Source organism: Epinephelus fuscoguttatus, linkage group LG17 (assembly GCF_011397635.1).
Source record: "Epinephelus fuscoguttatus linkage group LG17, E.fuscoguttatus.final_Chr_v1".
In the NCBI taxonomy this organism is placed as follows: Eukaryota; Metazoa; Chordata; class Actinopteri; order Perciformes; family Serranidae; genus Epinephelus; species Epinephelus fuscoguttatus.
In genome coordinates this window covers 13,093,046-13,116,525 of record NC_064768.1, presented here as the reverse complement: position 1 = coordinate 13,116,525, position 23,480 = coordinate 13,093,046, and the positions used below count along the sequence as shown (strand labels likewise).

The window sequence follows — 23,480 nt, the reverse complement described above, 5'->3', positions numbered from 1 at the left end:
AAGGAAGTAGGACACTGATTTGCAAATATTGTACCAACATAACTGGTCAGCCTTTAATTGAGGAGACGTGGTGTACAGAGGGAGAGGTCATGACTTTACAGTGATTTATTAAGTCAGACTCTGCCAAAATACATCATGGCACACAAGTCTGGGTCAAATGACCATGATGTTGTTGGATCTGTTCACGGAAATGAACCAACGTGTCTGTGTGAAGAGGAGTCTGTTTGTCTTTTTTTGCATATTCAACCACACAGAAATGCAGTTTCTGCCTCTCAGCCGCAACCGACTTCGTAAAAAGAAGAAGTGCACACAATCTAAACACAGTTTCATCACTTTATTACAGTAAATGAGTCCATATCATACATACACAGAACAGAGACGGACAGGTTTGTGTTTCTTTCTCTCTCTTTCTCAGTCTATCTCTCCATCACACCAACACATCAGCTTGTAGAGATGCAGTAACCTCCCTCAGTCACGAGGAAGGTAATGTTAACACAACTGAGGTTTAGGAGAATTTAAAACCACAAAGTACAATTTCTCAGATTCAGTTTGAAACAGTCTGTCAACATTTCGGCGTATTAACTGGTAACAAACAAACACGCACACACGCACACGAGGTTGATAGGTGGCTCTGTCTGCAGTCACAACACAAATGTCTACTTCTGCCATCTTATAATCATAAGCAGCGATTCTGAATGCCGTGCGGCACATAATGCAAAATGCCCGTGTTGAGTACAACATGAGAACACATGATGCGATTTCAACTAAACAGTGTCAAGATCAAGTCAGACATGACGCAGCACTTTCTCTATAAGCGCCAGTGACCTGTAGGCAAAACATTTTGTCTCAATACTGCACAGTAATAATATATTGCAATCTTTCACAACACACCAAGTTCTGTTCCAAGATGAGAAAAGTCAACAATGTGGGAGTAAAACTGAAAAAAAAGTGATTTTAAGTGTCAAAGCTTTTTTGTGCCTCCAGAGGAGCTGCGTGAAATCTGATGAAACTGCCTTGATGTCAGATGGGATTGAAAACTTTCGATTTGAGAATGAAAAAGACGTCTGCAGCCTGCTCCCCATCTCTGCTGTGGGCTTTTCATTTTTATAGCTGCTGTTTTTAAATTAAAATTCATAATTCAAATTTGCAAAAATGGAACATATTTTCAGCAACGAAGTTCACATTGCTCTTAGTGTGCCCTATTTGCTGGACAGGAGGAGGTATTTTTATTGTTCAATAAAAGGGTAGGAGGCCTGAAGAAAAAGTAAGAGCTGTATCTTGAGTATGTTTCACTATAATTAGCATGTGTGGAACATCTCCCTCTTGTGGAGGATCTGCAGTCTATTAAATGTGATTTTGAGTCAGTTACAAGCCTCTTCAATTAAAGGGATAGTTCAGACCTTTTGAAGTGTGTGAGGTAATTCTCCTTATTGAAAGTATTACCCACAGTAAATGGCAGTCGGTACACCCCCAGTTTGTAGATAACAGGCTGGAGTAGTGACACAGAGGATAAGCAATGTACTGCTGTGGACAGGGGCAGCAGCAAAATGTAGACAGCAATTTGTGGAGGGCAGATGACACTGTGATATTGCTTTATATAAAGGCTGACTTGACCGGTTTATTTGTGTTATTGTGTGCCTTTGGTGTTTTAGAGTGTTGGTTTAGATTCACCGAAGTCACAGGGTTTTTGTATTTTTAACAATCATGCATACTTAAGAGGCCTCTTTGACAAATTCTGCATTTTCTTCTCCTTGACACTTGGTCATTGTTCTGTCCTCAGGATGAGGCAATTTAGCAGAGAGTAAAGGCTCTGCCACTATAGCAAGTGTTCAGCTCTTTACCTTGTCCTTATCCTGTGAGATGTATTTTAAGTTTTCACCTTAAATAATATTAAAAACTTTATGACAAACAATTTTTTACTATTTACCATTTTTTTTACAGAAATAAATGAAATACAGAGATGTAGGCCTACACCTCTTAGAATAAAGAAGGACTAACAGCCCCACACAAAGCTTGGGCGACCCCTAGTGGGGGTTGGGACCTCGTGGTTGGGAGCCACTGCGGTAGACCAGCAGCCCTCGAGTGCAATGAGCCAAAATGAGTCTGGTGGCTTTGATTAGAGCAGAGATGGGGAATCTGAGGTGTTAATGGCTTCCCTGTCAGAAGGAAAGGTAGAGAGGTGATAATATTCTAAATATAGCGCACACTTAAAATGATATTGATTTTTTAGGTGGCTTAAATGCATTTTGCTGCTGAGCCCTCCACAGCAGTACACAGCTTAGCTAGCCTGCTTCTCCAAAACTGGAGGCATACTGACTGACATCTACTGTAGGTCAAACAACCTCACTTGAAAAGATCTTATCTCTTTAAGGTGCTTTACAATAAAAAAAAATAAATAAATAAAAAAAGTAAAATAAACATAATTTCAAACGTTTTGCATTTATTATATTGTGTGGATCAACAGTAGGTATAGTTGAGAAGATTGGAGAGAGTGCTGTCATGCATCCTCGGACAGATTCAAACCCAAGATGCTGCTAACATGACTTGATGCCTCCAGCCGTTAGATTTTAGAGAGATCACATACGGAGCATTTTGGAACAGAACCTTTGAAATATTCATTCAACAGTAACTTTGTTCTACAGAGGACTGAACAGGGAGGACAGCTGATGATGTTAACAGCTACTTTTACAATATCCACTAGACTACAAGAAAGAGAACGAGAGAGAAAGATCATCAACAAACATGAGGAGTAGGCTGATTTTTTTTCCTTTGCAGTATTTACATTTTGACTTGTGAAAAAAAAGAAACTTATTTACAAAAATGCACAAAATAAGACTACTTCATCAACAGGATGGGAGGGGTGGGGGATAAGATATAAACAACTCTGTAATAAAAAGTAAAAAGAGGAAAAATAAAAATCAGTGATATTTACACGTGCGACAAGAGAAGGAGAGTGAAGGAGGGGGAACAAAATGGCTTCTGAGATTATATGAAGAGAAGAATCAGCCATGTCTGATTCCTCTTGGCTGGCGTCACACCTTTTCATAGCCGCAGAGAGTCTGACAGCTCTGAGTGTGATGCACCCTGCGGAGTAAATCAAACATGCTGGTTGGACTCTTTGCAGCAAAGAAAGCAGAATGAGAAATGCTCTCCACTCTCCTCGTATAAAATCAGTGTAAATGTGCCGAATGTGGTGGATTAAGAAAAAAAAAACAAAGCAAAAAAAGCATCTTCACTGATATTTAAAAAAAAAGAAAACATGGCTGCAGTTTAAAACCAGCAGGTGGAAGCATGGAACGACAGTATCAAATATACTATACTACAAACTTTCAAGTGGTCTGTACTGCTTATAAAGATTCTGTATTGTTGACTGATCTAGTCCCTAAAACACTGGCTGTTCAGACTGCAGGTTGGAACATGGTCAGACACACGTTTGCACTTCTACACTTGAGAGGACTACGATAATACATTCTCTAACCCGTGACCCTGAATCCAGCCTCGACCTCAAACGTCTCTTATCTCACGCTTGCCTGGGTAAAACTCAAACTGGTCCTCACAAAGATAGAAGCACAAGGGGCACACAAACACACAGTCACCTAACAGGAACTCCCCTGCTTGAAATTCAAATTGAACAACTATTCACATTAAGCCTTTCATTCATCTTCCTTTATGCTTCGCTTCTGTGAACTTTTCACAAGTGATGGCCAAATGAAGCCTCACGAAGCATTTTCTTTATTTTCTGAGCCCACTAGATGGTACTCTTGGTTTAAACAGAGAGGCTCAAAGGATGGCAATTCAGTGTGTTATCAACTTTTTGTTGAACAAAAAGCGCCATTTAGTGGGCTCAGAAAATAAAGAAAATCCTTCATGAGGCTTTATTTGGCCATCACTACTTTTCACTCATTTCCACTGATGGAAGTTTCCTAAAGAAGCTTCAACAATTTCAAAGCCCTCTTAAAGTAACGGACATCCAACTCTCATCACAAAAACAAATAAATAAATAAATTTACATGACGTATCCCCCCCTCCCCCACCACCAAGTTTAATAAAGCATTACATTTTTCTGTCCGCTGCATTTAATCAACAAGAGGACCAACATTCACTCTGCTCTTGGAGTAAGAAAGCATTTTCTTCTACACTAACAACAGGACAAGGAAGATCTTTGAGCTGAAGGGGAACCCCACCCAAAGTGACTTTTTGACTGGACAGCATTTGTGTTGAGTCTGCCAATATTTTTCAGGGGATTTTACAGGTTTTTCTTTTAGAGACATCTGTAAATTATTGTGACATTACAACAGAGTTTAAGACCACTAAAACCAGCCTATGGTTTCCTGTATGGATACATGTCAACAGACAGTTTGGGGGGATTGTAAAGGGAAGCCATCAAGTAACTATATTTACCACATTTAAATACTTTTCAGAACTTTAAAATGCATCATTTATCTTAAAACAATTTCAGGCTTTTTTAAAAGCAACAGCGTTTGCTCTAATACAAAAGTTTTCACTTCTTATCATTAACCACATCATGATCGCAATGTAAGGTTTTTGTTTTTTTTTCATTTTAAAAGCTCGAAATGAAAAACAGAAAAATAATCTTTTTTATTCATTCATTTAATAAGGGTAAGTTCACCCCAAATGAAAAAACAAAATATTTTTCCTCTTACCTGTGGTGCTGTTTATCAATCTAGATTGTTTTGGTGTGAGTTGCTGAGTGTTGGGGATATCGGCCATAGAGATGTCTGCCTTCTCGCCAATACAATGGAACTAGTTAGCTGTTAGCTTTGTTAGCTGGCTCAGTGGTGCTAGGTGAGCTACCATTAAATGCTCACTTCTGCACGTTGATATCATTGCCAGGTGTAGTTTGGTAGAAAATATATATTACACTGGAGAGAAGGCAGATATCTCTACACCTGATATCTCCAACACTTTGTAACATGCCAAGCAATCAAGACGTATAAATAGCACTACAGGTAAGAGGAAAGAAAGGTATTATTGATTTTAGGGTAAATTATCCCTTTAAGTCATTTCTGAATCAGCCGTTTCCACCACTCACTAACACTATTTAGGACAAGTGAAACCCGTGATGGCTTTCAGGTTTCTTTTTCTTTGGGTGTTTGAATAGGGTCGTAAATTTGGTTATTTTGTTCAGGAAAGAAATTATGGTGACAACTTCTTTAAGTGGAATTGATGTCGTCATCTCTAGTTTATTAGAAGAGCTCCAATATCTGTTTTCTATTGTTGCAATGATCTAGGACAGAGGCATCCAGACCACTGCTGGTTTTCATCTGATCATTAAGTGAATACAACTAACTAGTTGGCAGGACAGAGAACAAGCAGCGCAAGGTGCAGCTTCCAGTAACAAACTACTATTCGCACTACTATGGTTCTAATTTGTTTGCTTGATTTCAAAAGGCTCATTTTCTATATCTGCTTTTGCTGAGCAGCACATTCACACTTTCTTTACAACTGGACATTTACAGGCCTACACTAATTTTCCAGGTGACAAACAAGAGCAGGAGTTGAGGATTTTTTCCTCTGGAAATAACGTCTTTCCAATAAATTAACAGCTCTGCCCTCCTGAATGTGGAAACGATAAAAAAAATAACCTAAATGCATGAAGGGTTTACCCATATTTATACTAAAACAGTGGGCATGTAGGGGAACTGTTTCTTTGAGGATTTTTTCCCTCTTTTTCCAGACAAAACTCTCTAAAACAGGAAACAAATGGATACGAGACGCGGTGACTGGTGGAGTGTGGTTATTTCCAGTCCAGTCTGTATAAATGCAGCCACTGAACGATTCACATAAGGGGCAATCCAGTACACCTCCAACCAAACACTGATAACTGCTACCTGGTGCTGATGAGGTTTTCTACTCTACCCGCCATATAAGCAGGTAAATATCAAGATGAGGAAGTTTAATTTAAACCTAAACATCAGGCTGGATTGGTGAAACAATGTGGCTGGAGGATTTAGGAATTTATCAGTCCCTGCATCCGCTCTCCCGCCCTGAGTTGAATAAAACATCCTTTACCCTGATGGACCAGTTTGAGGCCAGTTCTGATCTTCTGGTCAGGCAGTGTACAGTTCACCCCTCACTAACAGGGATGCAGAAACACTGAAGAATATAAAAAAATAATCTGAAGTGGAAAAAAATCAAAGGACTAAATGTTTTTGTGACCATACGATGCTTTCAATTAGTCAAATAAATAAACACAAATATAAAGAAGAAGAAAAAAAAAATGTTGATTTAATAAAAAGGTTATATTACAGAGGACCAGCCCCGACTATTGAACCTTCACTGACCACCCGAGCAGCAGCGAGACGACTCTGTGTGTGTGTTCAACAATCACCTGCCGTAGTTTCAACCCTGGCAGCTAAAGAACTAATGTTTAGTTTGTTCAACGCATTTGCTGTACAAAAACAGATCATCTAAGAGGAGAGCAAGCAGCATGGAGGAAAGCCGTAGTGTGTGTGTGTGTGTGTGTGTGTGTGTGTGTGTGTGTGCGTGTGCGTGTGCGTGTGCGTGTGTGTGCGTCTGAGATAAAGGTGAGGCTGGCAGGCAGGCAGGTGAGAGGCTGCTTCAGATGCTGTTAAGAGATCCTGGTACTGAACTGTGTTGAGATGAATCTGAACCGGTACCATCTGAAGGACACAACAGGAAACAGAAAACAGTCAGTCGTAAATTCAAAGTCCAGCACTTAAAGGTAAAATTATATTAAATATTACACATTATGAGCCTTAAAGCTACAGTAGGTAACTTTCATAAGAAATAATCTTCTGTCATATTTGATTAAACTGTTGCTCAATCCTGACAGTGGCACATGAATTGGAGAAAATGCTTCAAATATGAGAACCAACTTATCTTGGGACTAACGGACACTAGAGGTGCTGTCCATCTTTCCAAAAAATAGTTGTTGGAAAAGGGGTCATAATCATAATCAAGGTGTCCTTATTTTCAAGCCAATACAGTTCATATTAAGTACGTTTTTATATTAGACAATGTGAGCACTCTGAAATCTGTCATGTCTGCATAAGAGACAAATATTTCATATCTAATACTGCCATCTTGTGTCAAAATACACCCATTACTCTGGTTACAACAAAAATATGTAGTTACAGTTAAAAATCACTTTAAAATTAAATATGCTGCATATCTTTGGTCATTTGCTATGTAATTAGTGGAAGGATGTGTAGGGATCAAATCAGAATTATATATTCATTCCATGAAATTCACAGAAAAGTTTCACATTGCTAAAAAAGGCATTTAAAATTATTTTTCGATACACATGTTCCAAGCCAGAATAATCCTGGAAGTCTGTCAGAACCAAAACTAAAATAAATATAATAGAAATAAAAATAAAATGATTCCATTCACTAGCTAATTAAAAATGAGTACAAAATAAAATCTAAATAACTGTGCAAAAACAATTGTTACTCGTGATGTCTTGGATTTTTTTTAGGTACTGATTCTGCACATTAATTAAACACATTTTTTCAGACATCACAAAACCATGGGATTAAAATTTACAATCTAGAAAATGACAATAACATTAACATAAGAGTTTCCTACCGTGGGCGGAAGCAGCTGTATGTGAGCGAGCGTGAGGAGGAATGAGGGTTGAGTTCAGCTGGGGCTGGATGGACAGCTCTGCGGAAAATAAAGAGGAGTTTTTTTCTAAAGATGAGTCATATATCAAGAGGACAGCATCACACAACAATAGGATAGTGTATGCTGAATTAATTGCACCTCCTCTGAGGTCGCAGCGTTGGCCCAAAATAAACCAAGAAACACCACCTGATTGTATTTAGCTGAACAGATGGTCCTGATTTGAACAAACACAACAGATCAATTTGGTGCTGAAATTAATTCAAAACCTTTAAGATAAGTGCGCTTGAATATGTGTGTACCTGTGGTGCTGAAGTTGAAGAGCATCGGCAGTTCTCGGCCACTGGGCAGTCGTGTGTTCGGCTGTCGAAGCTCGTCGAAGAAGGCGTGCGAACAGGCCTCTAGTGGGGAGAACCGTGAGGCCGGCGTGTACTCCAGCAGCCGGGAGCAAAGAGCAATGGCCTCGGGAGGAGTGCGAGGTTTAAACACCTGAGGAAAACATGATTTTGAGCCAATCTCTTCCACAATAGACAATTTCTATCATCAAAGTAAAGCACTCTGCAGTTTTTATCAAATTCTACAAGACAAAAACACAAAGTATCATTTATATGAAGGACATTGGCTCACTAAATTTACACTTAATACTGTTTCAGTATTTATTAGTATTTTATTCCAGTCCATGTGGTAAATGTAGGGCCTTAAAAAGAAAGACAATCCATACAGAGGAGTTCTGCATCTAAAAAAAGCCACTGCCCGCAGTTTTTGGAGTAGAAAGCTATCCGCTTTGTAGTAAATGTTAAAGGGCCACTTCTCTTGGTTTTACGTTGTTTCTGTGCTCTTAAGGTGTCACAGGGTTAATCGACTTGCAGAAGGAGGGCACTGAAGCACCTCGACTTCCAGATTTAAATAGACCGTGTGGGCAACGGCACATCCACAGGTATTCTCTTCTTTTCCTCTTGTAAGCTGGATTGGCCCAAACACCTTTGTATGTATATGGATGTCTCACACCATATGTAGAATGTCATAGAAAGTAAAATAACAGTAATAAATGACCTTTACCTCTGAACATTTTCTCCATATTCACAGATTTTCTCTCCCAATTCCATTGAGCCTGCTTATACCATGCATCTTGGGTAATATACTCACAAGTGGGCTCGAAGCCTGTCTGTTCATATCTGGCATTAGAATACATCTTCATGTGCCTCTCTAATGACAACTAGTGACAACTTTGTTCTATATGCAAATAACACATACATAAGTACATTCTGCTGTGGGAGAGTGAGCTCAGGGCAGGAATCCGTTGGTGAGAGTCTGCCTGCACACACACACAAGTATTGACAGGGCTAACTGTTAGCATCACATGGTTATTCACAGCTTTAACGAAATAGTCAAGCCGTTTCAGAGTCCATGTGAGTTCAGTGGGACTACTTCACAGCTGCTGCTTTGTTAGCTCATAGAACTGACTTATTACCAGGAGGATAGTGGCTGTATATGGTCCTTCAGCGTGGTTCTAACTTGTGTAAAACCTTGTTTATACTACCACGAGAAATCGTAGCACAGGCCTGTGAAATGGACCGCAAACTGTCCACCTGTGATCTGATGTTACAGCAGGTGTAAACAGGGCCAGAGACACATGGATTCATTCTACATGCCTTTCCAGATAGACCTGGTGAATACTGACTGCCCTGCTGGTGTTTACTCACCTTGGTCCATGGATGAGCTTTGATCTGAGGAAACTTGAATTCTGTGTAGTTTGGGTTCATCTCTCGGATTTGTTCCCTTGTTGGGGTTCCTAGCACCTGAGAACAGTTGTAGGAAGAGTATGAGCAGTATTCTGTAGACATGCAGGTCATGTAGGTGTGTGACTGACTGTGAATCTGAGTCTTTTATGATCCCAATACAAAATGATGAATGAGCATCCCCGCATGCACAAACCAAGTTAATGTCCTACAGAGATAACCTCCACTGAAAACAAGAATTACAAGTGGTCCTACCATCAGTGCAGTAGCACACACATGCCTATTAAACACACTCACCTTGATAATTTCTACGAGCTGGTCCACCCCACTGTCGCCAGGGAATATGGGCTGTCCGAGCAGCAGCTCAGCCAGTACGCAGCCTGCTGACCAGATGTCAATGTTTGCCGTGTAGTCTGTGGCACCAAAAATTAGCTCAGGGGCACGATAGTACCGTGAGCAGATATACGACACGTTGGGTTCACCACGGACCAGCTGCTTGGCACTGGGGAAACACAAGAAGTTTAATTTATGTTATAATGATTACTGCAAAGAATGACTCAGCTGAAAGAGGATAAAGAGTGTTAACTGTTGTGGAGGAAATAATTATTAAGAACTGGGGAGTATGGAGTTCCTCAGGGCTCTGTCCTTGGGCCAGTCCTTCAGTCACTAGTTATAATATTAATATAACCTCTTAATTGTACAAGTGTAATTTCCATTTTTTCGCAGATGACAATGTCCTATATTCCTGCTCAGACTCTATTCATGACGCCACTCTAAATCTACAGCTATCATTTCACCACCTTCAAAAGCACCTCCACAATCTGAAACTGGTCCTAAACTATGCAAAAACAAAATGGATTTTATTTTTGAATGCAAGAAATACTGACTATAGTAGTTCCGAAATTTGTTCTGCTAGAAATATCATAACAGAAAGAGTGCATCATTGAAAATATCTTGGCATTTGGGTTGATGAAAAACTTACTTTTAAGTCTATACTGACGTGCTGCAGTCAAAGTTGAGAGCAATCATGTTGAAGCGATCTTATCTCTGTATTGGATTATGGAGGTGTTATTTATGGGCGGGCGTCCAGTTCCACTCTCCAACCTTTACATTCAGTACAGGGTTTCTCACACATTTATTAATTTGTGGCGGCCCGCCCAGTCAAAACATCTGCTGCCACTAATAGATTTCCTATTTTTTTTTAGGATGGACTATTCATTAGGATCGCTGTTGAAATACATGTACTGCTTGGTTATTTATAGCACCACACTGTCTCAATGCAGAGTGCACTCTTGGCATAGATGGAGCAGCAGAACATCAGGTGCACTGACAGTGAAACTAATTGTTCATTCTGCTGGGTTCTAACTGGCCTCTGCAGCAGCTGCTCCTCTCCATTGATCTGATCAGATCAGCTCTGAATGGCTCGAAAGAACACTTTATATCTTCAACACTGAAGATATTTATGGGACTCACAATTGCCTAGTTTAAAAAAACTGGCTTGCCTCCTCTTTCAGTGAGGAGGGATCAGTATTTATTTTCATTATTTATAAAGCTCTTCTACGAAACCTTCACCCCTATCTCTTAGCCATGCTTTCTTGGAATGCTAGTAGCCACTGTACCCACTTACAGACATGGCTCACCCTGCAGATGATTTCATCTGACTTCACTAACACTGCAGAGATAATTTCAAGGTTTAATTGGTAACCTTACTGACTGTATCTGTTGTTGTTTTTAGTTTTTGTTTGTTTATTTGGTTTTACATTGAAAAAAAAAAAAAGTATATTTCTTGTATTACTATTGGATTTAAGTTGTATATGTTGTATGTACCTCGGCACCACAGAAAATGAGGGTTCTTCCTCAATGTGTTTTCCGTGGCTTTTAATCAAAATAAATGACAATGGTGAGATTACAGAAAATTTTGTCTGCCAGTGTTAAATGTCCCACCAAACATGGTCAGGATTAAGAGGTAGGTCTACCACATTGTATACAGTCCCATAATGCCACTGGGCTGCTTATAATTGTTAAATCCAGCCTAAACAGTTACATGTTATCTGGAATGTCACACACTAAATACCCCATGGGAGTTTAGATACAGATCTGTTTAATTCTGTTCTTTCTGCACATAAAAACTTGCTGCATCTCTAAATTTTGCTGATGTTAAAATCCTTCTTCCATCTGTTCACGCAGCTCACCTGCCAAAGTCACACAGCTTGAGGATGGCAGTTTCTGGGTCGACGAGCAGGTTTTGAGGCTTGATGTCTCTGTGACACACGCCCTGGGAATGGATGTAAGCCAGACTGCGAAACAACTGGTACATGTACACCTGAGGAGGGCACAGCATTAGAACAGCACTCTGTTTAAATGGAGGCAACCAAAAAGATATTGCGCTTTGAATCATTGTGTAAATAAAGATGCCTTTTTGTGAAATGTTAAAGAACAACAATTTCCAAAAACCTTTACGAACATTACAGTAATTAAACAACACAGAAATGTCTCATGGGAAAAGGATAAAATTACCTTCACATATATGATAGGAATGATGCTCTTGGCCTTGTTAAAATGCCTGGCAACCCTGTAGACCGTCTCAGGGACAAAGTCCAGCACCAGGTTGAGATAGACTTCATCTTTCTATACAGCACAGAGACAAAGAGAGATCACTTAAGTTTAAAATTTTTATGTTTTGAGTTTGAAACCCCTGCCCAATGTTATAAGTACCAATGTTATAGGAATACATAAATGACAAACTGCCTGCCTAGGCTGTTCATTCACAAGTCAAATATTTTTCTATTATTGTTTAAAAATAAAAGGACCACATAAACAGAATTTACTTCTCAAAAGTGTTCCTATATTTATACGTCCAAGAAATGGATTGCTTCCCTTTTTAAAGGCTGGGGTATTTCTTTTTAAACAACATCTGAGTAATTTGATGTTTAATGTGCATTTTAAGTGAAACTGTGATGCTGTGAGAGAAGAGTGTGTGACCATGGTGACGTGCCAAATGTTTATGTGACCATAAAACAGAATTAGATTTTTCTGCAAGAACAAATGAAAAAAGAACATGAGCTGTACCTTCTCTCCACTGGAGTAGAAGAAGTAACGTAGTCTGACAATGTTGCAGTGATCCAGCTTCCTCATGATCTGTAGTTCCCGATTCTGCAAAGACAAGAAAACATGAGTGAAGGTAGGAAAGCTAGAAAACAAACCAGGCATGAGAACTTGAATGTTTTAAATGCATTGTCTGACAAACAAGCAAAACAAAATGCTTGGAAGACAAAGTCTGAAAGGAAATGGAAAGAGAAAAAAGAATATGTGGAGAGTTAGTATATTATAGCCCTACCTTGAACCTCTTATCCTGCAGAACTTTCTTAATGGCCACCATTTCCTGGCTGTCGATGAGGCGAGCTTGGTACACCACACCAAACGACCCATTGCCAATCACCTGCGAGGTTTTCACAGAGGAAGAAACAGTGAGATGCTGGACTGAAGAAATCAAAGACAGTTCATCAGGTGAGGTGCAAATACAGATATGACTTATGAGGCTGTTGTTTCTGACTGCTGATATTACTAACTGATCTGAGTCGGTCCAGCTACAACTTCCCACCTTATATTTTCAGTGTCTAATGTGGTGCAACCTGTTTAAAACAATGACTGTATACAGATGGGCAGCATGACAGCTCCCCATAACACCTTGATCGCTCCCTAGTGGCTGGCGGCACTATAGGTCATGAACACCGCCCCCTTCATGTGAACAGATGGGACATGGGCCAGAATAAAACATCAAAATACACGTCAAATAAATTATTCCCAATGATGGTTTTCATTTTTTTATTTAGTTCTATCACACTGATGTTGTTTTAAGTGTTAATCTTTCTGACAAATTTGGTTTTAATTAGTCATTTGATAATATAACACAGGAGTTTGATGTTATGACATACAACTAGTATGCTCATGATCAATGGCGCTGCTCGCAATTGGTTGGACAATAGTATGTGTGAGAACTTAATACCATGGAGGTCACTATTGTGCAGACTCCGGTTCCAAATGATGTCACCAGCGCAGGATGGCAGTTCTTGTATCCAGGATATTTTGGCTTCACTTTATAAATCCTGAGGAAGTAAAGCTGCATCGTCCATCTTTATAGATAGTCTATGGTGTAGAGTAGGTCAGGAACAAATTGTAATATTGGTTTTGGGGGAAGAGTCTGTCCTTCCTGTGTTTTCCTAAGAGCCGTGTTCAGCAATGCAAAGCAAAGACAGGTTTATGCTTAATCCTCCTTATTCAGTGAGTGCACCAAGAAACCAGATTTACTTTACTTTACAAAAACACACAGCAAACAGGATAAATATCTTAATTTTAAATGTTTATTTTTCACTTATTTGTGGTTTTACTAACACTAGACTTGCATCAAAAAATAATGGGTCCGAACAACAGCAACAGTTACTTTTTTTATTAGCTTGGTTAAACTTTAGAGACCAATAGATCTCATTCAAATCGTATCTAAACATCTGTATATTATAAGTCGTTGTAACTGATAAGTCCTAGGGCTGGGCGATAAATTGATTTTATCGATTAATTCGAATGTGCAGTGTAGGCCGATTTGTTTTAATGAAAATCGAGTTTCTATTTAAAATCCGCCACCGCCGCTCCACGCTGGGCTCCGGTAGTTCAGAGTGGGCTCTCCCCTCTCCCCCGTGCGCTTGATACACAAACAACATGGCAGCGAGCGGGGAAGAACTCCTTCTCAAGAAAGGGAACGAGTTCTTCAGCGCTTTTGTGTGCACACCTGTGTCTGTGTCTGTGTGTGTGCGCGCGCATCAGGGCCGAACTCCGCTGTGCGCGACACAGAGAGCAGAGGAGGATTTTAGATGCGCACCATGCAGGGACATAAATGACATGCCGTTGTGTAAATAAGATGAATAAGTGTTACCAATGCCAAGCTGGCAGACCCCCAAACCGTAGTAAAGGGACCTCCGAAGACCATTAGCTCCTTTAGCTTGTGTTAGCTCCTTGTGGCAACAACACATAAATAACGGGACATCGTCTGCGTTAAAGAATGGCACTTTATTTTCAGCACTGCAGGGATGATGCACAGCCTCTCTCATCAGTGTCTGACTTTTACATAGAGGGAAATAACTCAAAAACAGCATGTAGAACTGCGTAGGCTTCTTCACTGTGGCTGCTCGATGTAAACAACATAGCACAAGCCTCACTTTCTTCCTGGGGCGCATCCGTCTGACGTCACACACCACAACCGGCGCACTAACGTCTCATACCTCCTACATCAACTACACACATACACAGCTCCACACACACACACACACACACATACACACACACACACAAGCCACACACATCAGGCTCAGCCTGTAACATAAGGCTATTTAGTTTGTTTAATAAAAGGACATGGTATAGATCTGTTCTATAGGAAAGGTAAACTTAAATGACTTCTGTTGTGAGCCAATATAATGGTAGGAGAAACACTGCCGTATGATAAGAAAGGGGTCCGGTGGAAAGCGATCACAGATGCAGTCGCAATGTATATTGCAATAGATGCCCATATATAGGCTACCGTGGAAAAGCTGGGGTTTATTCACATGCTGAAAGCTTTGAACCCCAGGTATGTGCTGCCAGGCCGCAAATATATATATATATTTTTTAACTAGGAGGGGAAAAAAATCGATTTAAATCGTGAATCGGATTTTTTGTGAAAAAAATTGGAGATTTTTTTTGTTTAGGCCATATCGCCCAGCCCTAATAAGTCCTAAATGAATTTCAGCTGTAAAATTATAACTAAAATGGCAATTAATGCACAATGACAGGTGATCATAATCACAGTTTTATCCTCATAGTTATTAAAACAAATCTTACAGTACAACTGAAATATTTCAGCACCATTTTATGACACCTTGATAACCTTTAACTGCTGCGGCAGACATTGAAAAAGTGAAATATTTCTCATAAGCCGGTATAATTAGACCATTAACTTTGAGATATAAAGTGTGACAAATGTATGTTAACACACCATTAAAGAGACATAAAGCAATCTTAGAGGTGATCAAAGGAAACTACCATAAGGACTTGCAAAGGTGCAAACAAAGCTTAACACCAATCTCATCCCGTGTAATGTCATTAGCCTCAAACCGAAACAATTATGTCACATTTCCAGATCAAAGACAAGATAGCAGAGGAAAACAGATTACAGAAAGAAGGCTATAAAGTCAGCACTGAGTGCCATAAATATCAGCAACTGGCAAAGTAATTATGTAGCCACTGGTATTGATCAACTACCTTATCGAGTTCAACCAGATATACTGCTGTCATTGTGTGTAATGACGTGATAAAAGTCTTAGTTCCAGTAGTAGAAGGTGATAAAGTTGTACTTTTACATATGAAAGAACAGAGCTTTTAGTTGTTTGCTCACCTTTATGTCAGTGTAAGAGACTTCCTGTGGGCGGTCCGGTCCCTGACCTGGTGTGGCCACAACTGTAGTCACCTTCCCGCTGTCTCCTAGGAAACAAGCAGAAACAGGGTAAACATGAGGCCAAGGGGATATGAGAATATAGTGTTATGATTCAGAAGACATAAAAGCAGGTAATCTGTTAATTTGCGTTATTGTGCTAAAACTTTAGGTATGAAAAGGATTAAAATGTGGTCCCTCTGGCTCCTTATTACAAGAGGTAACGATATGAAACCACTTCACACCATAACCACAACAATAGCCCTGACATTCAACCCAGGACACTCGCTGCGGCTTGCCTTCACATCTGGGCCGTCTCTCGGCTGGCCGTCTGAATATTTAGGTTAATGACAGCCTAGTGAACGGACGTCAACTTTACAAAGCCTCCAAGGAAGTAAAAAGGAATGGCAGAGTTCATATTCAAGACACTGTGACTAATTAAACTGGGAATGAACCCAAAAATAGACCGACCACTCTCTCTGTCCTGATAAACTGTTTTAGGTGATAACAGCCTTTTATGTGGGGATTATTTTGTTATACCCAGAGCGTCTCCAGGTTTAAACAAGTTAAATTTAATACTGTTTAAGACCTTTTCACTTTCACTTTAAATGAAATTGAAAGGCCAAACCTGTCATGAAAATACCCACCAAAAGTAAAATATAGTCTTTGTAAGTAAACACATTGATGTTTACTGTTCAAAATGAACAGTAAGATACAATGACACTGATAATACTCTCTGTTCTTACTGCTGTAAGCACAGAAAAAATAAACCGACAAGCTGGCAGCCTAACAATGCATTAGTTTAAAAATGCAAACTTATTGCATTATCTAAATGCACAGAGGGGGCAAAAATAGGGGTGCTGCATAGTGCATACATAGAGTTGTTATGTCAAAGTCTGTTCCCCTGTGAAAAAGTGTTTCTCTCCTATAGGATGTTTCCTGCCAACACTGGAAAATCTCACCGTGATTGACTTCACGACATTTAAGGCAAATCCAATCTGCATTTAGAACAATTTCATACTTTAAGGCCTTTTATCAGTAAATGTATAGTTTAGACAATTTACAAGGTTTCCACACATTTTCATGGACACAATTTCAAAACTTTTTCATGATTTTTCAAGGACCCATGATAACTTTTTTTCCTTGCCCCACTTGCTTGGTGTTTTTCAAACATATCAGATTAGATCATATTGGAGCTATGTTGTGTCATTAACTACAGAGAATAAATATGCTGTTGTGTTATTTTACATGGAAGGTTATGCACAGAATAATTTCATTACACACAACAAAATTCCATGACTTATTTTTTACTAGTTCCAAAATCTCTCAAGACAGATTCTGCAATTTACATTGTAGAAAGGAAGAAGAAAAAAAAAGTTTTTGTTTTTTTTTTAACCAATGGATTTCCAGATTGCTAGTTCCATGACTTTTCCAGGTTTCCCATGGTCGTGGGAACCCTGATTTTAAGACTTTTTAACAACCTGGGGCGTCAGTGGCTTAGTGGTAGAGCAGGCGCCCCATATACAAGGCTGTTGCTGCAGCGGCCCGGGTTCGAATGCAGCCCGTGGCCCTTTGCTGCATGTCGCCCCCCCCCCCCCTTTCACGGTTACCTGTCCTGTCCAATAAAGGCAAAATGCCCTCAAAAATATCTTTAAAAAAAGACTTTTTAACAACCTGCAGCCATGCTGATATCATAAGCACACATATCAGGTATAAAACCTTTTATTGCGTAGCTTTGCAGCATTTTACTCATTTATTTTTACCTCAGGGGATGAGTGAAGAAAAAATGCCACTGAAGCTTTCACAAGTTGACAAATCCTGCCTCAAAGGAGCATAAAACACTTTGTAATGCCTTTGCATTTGATAAAGTCCTTAAAACTTTATGGTTCATATGTTGTCATCTCAAGTGTGGTCAAAACATCTGTGTTACAATAAAATCGTTGCAATAGAGGAGACTGTCCCAGCGTCTGATTCAAAAGTAGTCTGAGGAGCCGATAGACACAAGTTGCTTTAACTGGCTGACTGACAAAATACGAGTCAACTTCTTTGCAACTGATGACTCAACTCGTCCAGTTTTATGGGGCAGTCGTCGTGTGTTCATCGTCTCATCAATGTTCACTGGAAAAGCCCAAAGCTATTGTGGAATTCTTTTTCTGCATGCCATCGATCAATAAATATGCCTCAGTGCAATATATAAATATACACTCCTGTACTGATAAAACACTTTGTACCTCTACTCCAAATCTTCAACAATCTTCTACTTCACCCTTAAAAAATGTCACAGAAGAAGATAGTACAAGGTTCTCTGGTTCCCTATGAGTTTAAGGCACAGATTATGAACAGCAATATCCCCCAGTTGAAGTCTAGCCTTGGATTTAAGTTGCATGTCAGTCCCCGTTGCCATTTCTGGTGGTTCAATACATGACAATTAAACCAGAATGTAGGCCACTGGTCCATCTGTAGCAGGTTTAGAAATTTACAAAGTTCAAATGGTACAATTCTCACTTGAAAAGGCTAAATATTCTGGAATAAAATTCCATACACTTGTAGCTCAAATTTTGTTGTTTAAGGAACAGTGTGTAAGATTTAGGGGGATTTGGTGGTATGAAGCAGTGAGGCTTGCAGACTGCAACTAGCTGAAAGTTCTCCTGGTTAGAATTCCTTTAGTGTTAATTGTTCTGAAGGTTTTCATCTGGAATCGAACTATCTGCAGAGGTGTCTTCCTCTCCAAAACAAATGGATGATTATGGATGATTTAAACTGGTAAAAATACTGAATAAAGTGCTTTCACATTAAAAAGATTTGTGTTTTTCTGACACACTCTTTGCGGATGGCCTGTGAGGTATGATGGCTGATGCCAAAACACGAATGGCCCTTTCTAGAGCCAGTGTTTGTTTTGTCCATTCTGGGCTGCTGTAGAAACATGGCAGTGCAAGATGGTGATCTCTGTAGCAGAGGACCTGCTAATGGCTGATTCTAAGGTAACAAAAACATAATGATTCTTATTTTCAGGTGACTATACGCTAAAGAAAACACACTTATTACATTATATTCCATTTCTGCAATATATCCCCCTAAATCCTACACACTGGACCTTAAAAATATTTAAAACACTGAAACAGTTAAAGCTGAAGTAAAAGTGGCAGTCCAAATACAATTGCCGAGAGGAGTTGAATAAGCAGTTAAACTGGTGATGCTGAAAGAAATTAAGAGAAAATTGCATTGAACAGTGGAAGTTCTGGGAATCAGAGGAGCTTGGAGGTTGACATTTTTGTTGTTGCTGTTGTTTTTAAGTGAAGACCTGAAAGAGTTTGAAGCGTCACAGTGCAACAATAGATATTTCAGTTGCAGAGAAAGAGATGAATGAAGTTGAAATGTTTGTTTGACTTCAGATGAAAGCATAAACAATCTGGCTAATTACGCTGCATAACACAATATAACTTTTCCCATGTGACAAGAGTGCCGGAGAACTACAGGGGCCAAGCCGAAAATGCTAATGACCTTATTCAGAGCCAGTGTTTTGTTTGTCCCTTCTCGGCTACTGTAATAACAACATAGTGGACTCAGTGGCAGAGGACCTGCTCCCCATGTAAATATAAATGGCTTATTCTAAGGTAACAAAAACACAACTTTTATTTTCAGATGATTATAAACTAATGAAAACATAGTTATGAACATTAACTCTATTTTTGCAAATAGACGCCCCTAAATTCCACACACTGGACCTTTAAATAATGAAGCAGCCTTTTGCCATCTAGCTGTCATTGTGCTGTATCACTGGAACCCTGACCATGTCCACATACTTAATGCTTTGTTTACCAAACAAGACAATGCACTTATTGATATAGCCCTCTTACAGCCAGAGCTGCATGTCCTGGTGCTCTTGTACGTCCATAACTACACACGCACAGTAAACTGTCCTCAGCCACAAAACTGTGGTGGTCATCCAATAGGCAAGCTGGTGATATCTGTTACAGCTGAAAGTGTGAGGCCTGCAGAGTGACTGGGTCACTGGGTTCTCTTAACTCAATAACTGGGTTCATGAATACACACTCCCATGGGGCTCCAGGTTAAAAGTAGGACAGATGGTTAAAGGATACTTTATGCCAACTGTCCACATTGCCCCTCCTCTTACATTTTTCTTGCTGATGCATAGTACAGTACACCTCAAGATATCAGGGCTCTCATTATACTGCCATTCATTTTTTTACAGTATGGAAAAAAACGACTTTCACAGGATTGAAACTTCCCTGGGGTCAATAATCTATCTTAATAAAGACGATGCCTCAGTCTGGCTTCCTCAGTGTGTCTGTTTTATCATTGTTTCATTGTGTCGGAGTTCACTGTTTGTGTCACACTCTGCTTCCTGTCATTCACAGAAGGAAACTCCAGTACCTAGGAGGAAACAGTCCCTTAAAGACATGCTGTTTTTTTTTTTTTAACTTTGTCACATCCATGCCTATATATTTTGTACTCTTAAACCCAGATAAGTCTTGGAGAGATGTTACAACAAGAAGCACATGAATACACACTGTCCACCAAATTCACAAATGAAATATTCAAACGATTCTGATTTATGCATTAAATGGCAGATATTCTATGTTAATGTCTTCATACACAAAAAACACACTGTACTTACATGAACTCCATATATTAAAGCAAAATGTCTTCAAAAGAATTAAATTTACCTTATTAATATGCAGTTTAATGCAGCAAGATGTTCCAAAAATCAAACCAGGTCATCTGCTCTATAGGGAGAACCTCTGGTTTAAGTGTGAGGTTTCTATCAATTATCTATTGTTCTGGAGTTACTGTGCTCATGTGACAGCCTGCCACAAAAACAGAGTCAACACAATGACCACTTCCCAGTGATTCATGATCATGCCTCTCAGTAAACAGTAGGTAAAATTTACATAAACCAATTGTTATTATTGTGCCATTAAAGGGAAAATCCGACCTCACTGACCCCCCACCCCCCACCCCCCACCCCAATATTTTATAGCTCAATTTAATTTGTGAATTTGAACATTTCTCATTAAGCCAGACAGCGGAGAGACAGAATGTGGTGATGATGTCATCCAGACACAAATCCTGGAGCTGCTCCATGGACAGTGAATAATGGAACAACTGCTCGGACACTGTCAAAGCAGCCGTGGTAATTACACTGAGATGTGGCGAAGTTCTCTGATTTACTGCCTTGAGTCTTATTTTCAAACCCCCTTGGGTGTAATACATTTACAATATACCAAAAACTCTGTGAACACAATGATTCACTGTTAGTGGACCAACACCAAAAGTGTCATCTCAAGGAATTATCAATTGATGACATGACGTTTAGTAAGTGGAATAAAACCAGTGTCTAATTAACTATATCAGGAAAAATGCCATCACATTTCAATAGTTCATTAAGTGTCATTCTGGTAGTACACTGCCACCCCTTTATTGGCTCTTTCACTGACACTTCATGTTTGGGCTTGTCAGTTTCTCCTTGTGACATTTGCACCAGCTGCTATATTGTGTCAGACACTGTGTATCTACTGGGTCTGCGCATTACAACCTAATACCTCAACAAATGGATGGGTAACAAACATATAACCACTCCAGCCCATAAAGTGGCTGATCAGCAGTTAAATATTTTTGTTTAGGTTTACACTGTGTTACCAAAAAAAGAAGTTAACTTCCAGACTATAAGTAAGTACCAAAATACCACACTTTAGAGTTACAGCATGAGGAGAATTTATATATATATATATATATATATATATAAACAGGACCATTAACATTTCATCATCAAACATCCTCCACTGTTTTTCATAATGACAGACCACTGGTTGGTATGGCAACACAACATCCTTAATGTTCCATGTCCAAGTTTAATTTTACCAGTAATTCAAAGTGTCAAATCACATCATTTTCTCTCACAAGTAACTGGCTAACTGGGTTAATCCTGCCTCTTGAAATAGCCTCCAGGTCTCACAAACCTGACCACAAATCCATCAATCATCCACAAAGAGTATCTTTACCAGCAACATTTGTGGCTTTGATGGCCGACAGTGCTGCAAAAGGAAAAACCAGAAAACAAGGGTCACACTGCTTTGAACTGCAGATGACCCCCTATTTGGGCTCTAATATCAAAGTCACACACCACTGCCTGCTAATGGATGATAAGGTTTGGATTAACACACACAGATCTCAGCTTACACCTGTCACTATGGTGATAAAGAGGCATACTATAACTCCATCTCAGACAGATGAAACCTACTCCTTGGCATCCCAGCAGACAGCCCAGCTCTTGAGCTGGATATGCATCACTTGCATCCTCCAGGCGTCGGCCACCTGCTGCTAAGCCTTTGCCCCACAGGTGACCTTGGTGAAAAGGCAACTTTCCGCCCTGACCCCTCTCCAGGCGAGCCAGACTGATAGCTGATGCCACACTCTCAACGACACCCGCAAAAAGATCCTTAAATGCAGCACTCAAGCTTAGGTATTAGGGTCTGGCTTGGCCACAAAGAACAACAGAGCCCCGTTTTACTGCTCGCTCATATTGACCACAGTGAAATCAATCACATCCTCATCTTGTATTTTAATATCAGTAAATCAAATTACTCGTTAAAAAGCCTAACGTTACACTGGGTTATAGTGATGACCAGGCAGATGCTTAGTTTGATATCAGTAAGGCTAAATACATCTATCGGCCGGACGGGGAACTAGTAACATACAAAACAAGTGGCTAACGTTAGCAGGCTAGCTAGTTAGCATGCTAGCAAGTTGGTTACCGCTACACAGGAGCAATAACGACTTTCCACCGGGTTGTGATACATAACACTGGTAGACATTTTTGAGGTAAAAGCACAGGATAATATTTATGATATAGACAGACCTCAACAAAAAGCTGGTGGCTAATTAGAACTTACTGGCAAGCTTAAGGTTCGAGCATCCCGACGAGCTGCTGCCGGAGGCCTGCGGGACCCCGGACTTTCCTGTGCTGCTCCCCACGGCAGCGGCTGATCCGGTGGACGCAGCGGCGGTTCCTGGAACACCTGGCGGCTCAGCAAACGAGCTGGTCCTGGGCCGCCCGCTGCCGCTCATATCTCTGTGCAGGGGTCAGGGTTGTTTTTTCCACTATTTTCAGCCAAGCGACTATTAATTATGAATACCTGGCAGCGAATAATCGTGGAAAGACACACCGAGAAATACCGCTCCCGTTGCCGCCGGCTGTCTGGGCTGATAGCTGTTGCTAGACACCTAGAAACAGACCGCTCGCAATGCCACCTGGGAGATGAAGTTCGGAGTAGCTGTTGCTCAGGTTTGCTGCACAGGCGTTCACAAATCAAAACAACTACAAATTTAAAATGACTTAACAGTAGATGTAGGCCAGAGAAAGAGCAGTATATACTGCAATAAAAATGAAATGCTCAACATCTTCTTAAGATAAAATTCCTAAATAAATCACTGACTTTACCTTGTTAACTGCAGTTTGCACAGAGATCATTTCTATAATACAGATGAGACAGATATTTGAAACCTGCTAATTAGCACTGTTAATTGTAAAATTACAATGGAAAGGAAATACTTGCCTGACACTTGGGAGGTTCATTGTTGTGATATTGTTTAAAACTTCAACAAGATTTGCTTAAAACTAAAGGTGTTTATGTAATCTTTTGAAAAATAACTAA

The 23,480-nt window shown here is 39.9% G+C and overlaps 1 protein-coding gene across 1 annotated transcript; it reads right to left on the bottom strand.

Annotated features, from left to right (window-relative positions):
- Window positions 1-319: 319 nt before the first annotated feature.
- Window positions 320-23,054, bottom strand: gsk3aa (glycogen synthase kinase 3 alpha a). Its single transcript, XM_049602263.1, has 11 exons — window positions 22,719-23,054; window positions 15,769-15,854; window positions 12,685-12,786; window positions 12,417-12,500; window positions 11,865-11,975; window positions 11,540-11,670; window positions 9,645-9,849; window positions 9,312-9,407; window positions 7,911-8,097; window positions 7,573-7,650; window positions 320-6,644 (listed from the first exon to the last, which is right to left on the bottom strand). The coding sequence occupies exons 1-11, from the start codon at window positions 22,891-22,893 to the stop codon at window positions 6,583-6,585; spliced, it is 1,317 nt and encodes a 438-aa protein (XP_049458220.1). The 5' UTR covers window positions 22,894-23,054; the 3' UTR covers window positions 320-6,582.
- Window positions 23,055-23,480: the final 426 nt, after the last annotated feature.

What these genes read in the sequence shown, in the direction of transcription:
- gsk3aa (XM_049602263.1), bottom strand. Translation starts at nt 22,893, where the DNA reads ATGAGCGGCAGCGGGCGGCCCAGGACCAGCTCGTTTGCTGAGCCGCCA. An exon ending in AAGCTGTGTGACTTTGGCAG is followed by an intron (nt 9,850 to 11,539) that starts GTGAGCTGCGTG and finishes GTGTTTCCCCAG; the next exon opens with TGCCAAGCAGCTGGTCCGTG. An exon ending in AAGCTCATCCATGGACCAAG is followed by an intron (nt 8,098 to 9,311) that starts GTGAGTAAACAC and finishes TGTTTTCCTCAG; the next exon opens with GTGTTTAAACCTCGCACTCC.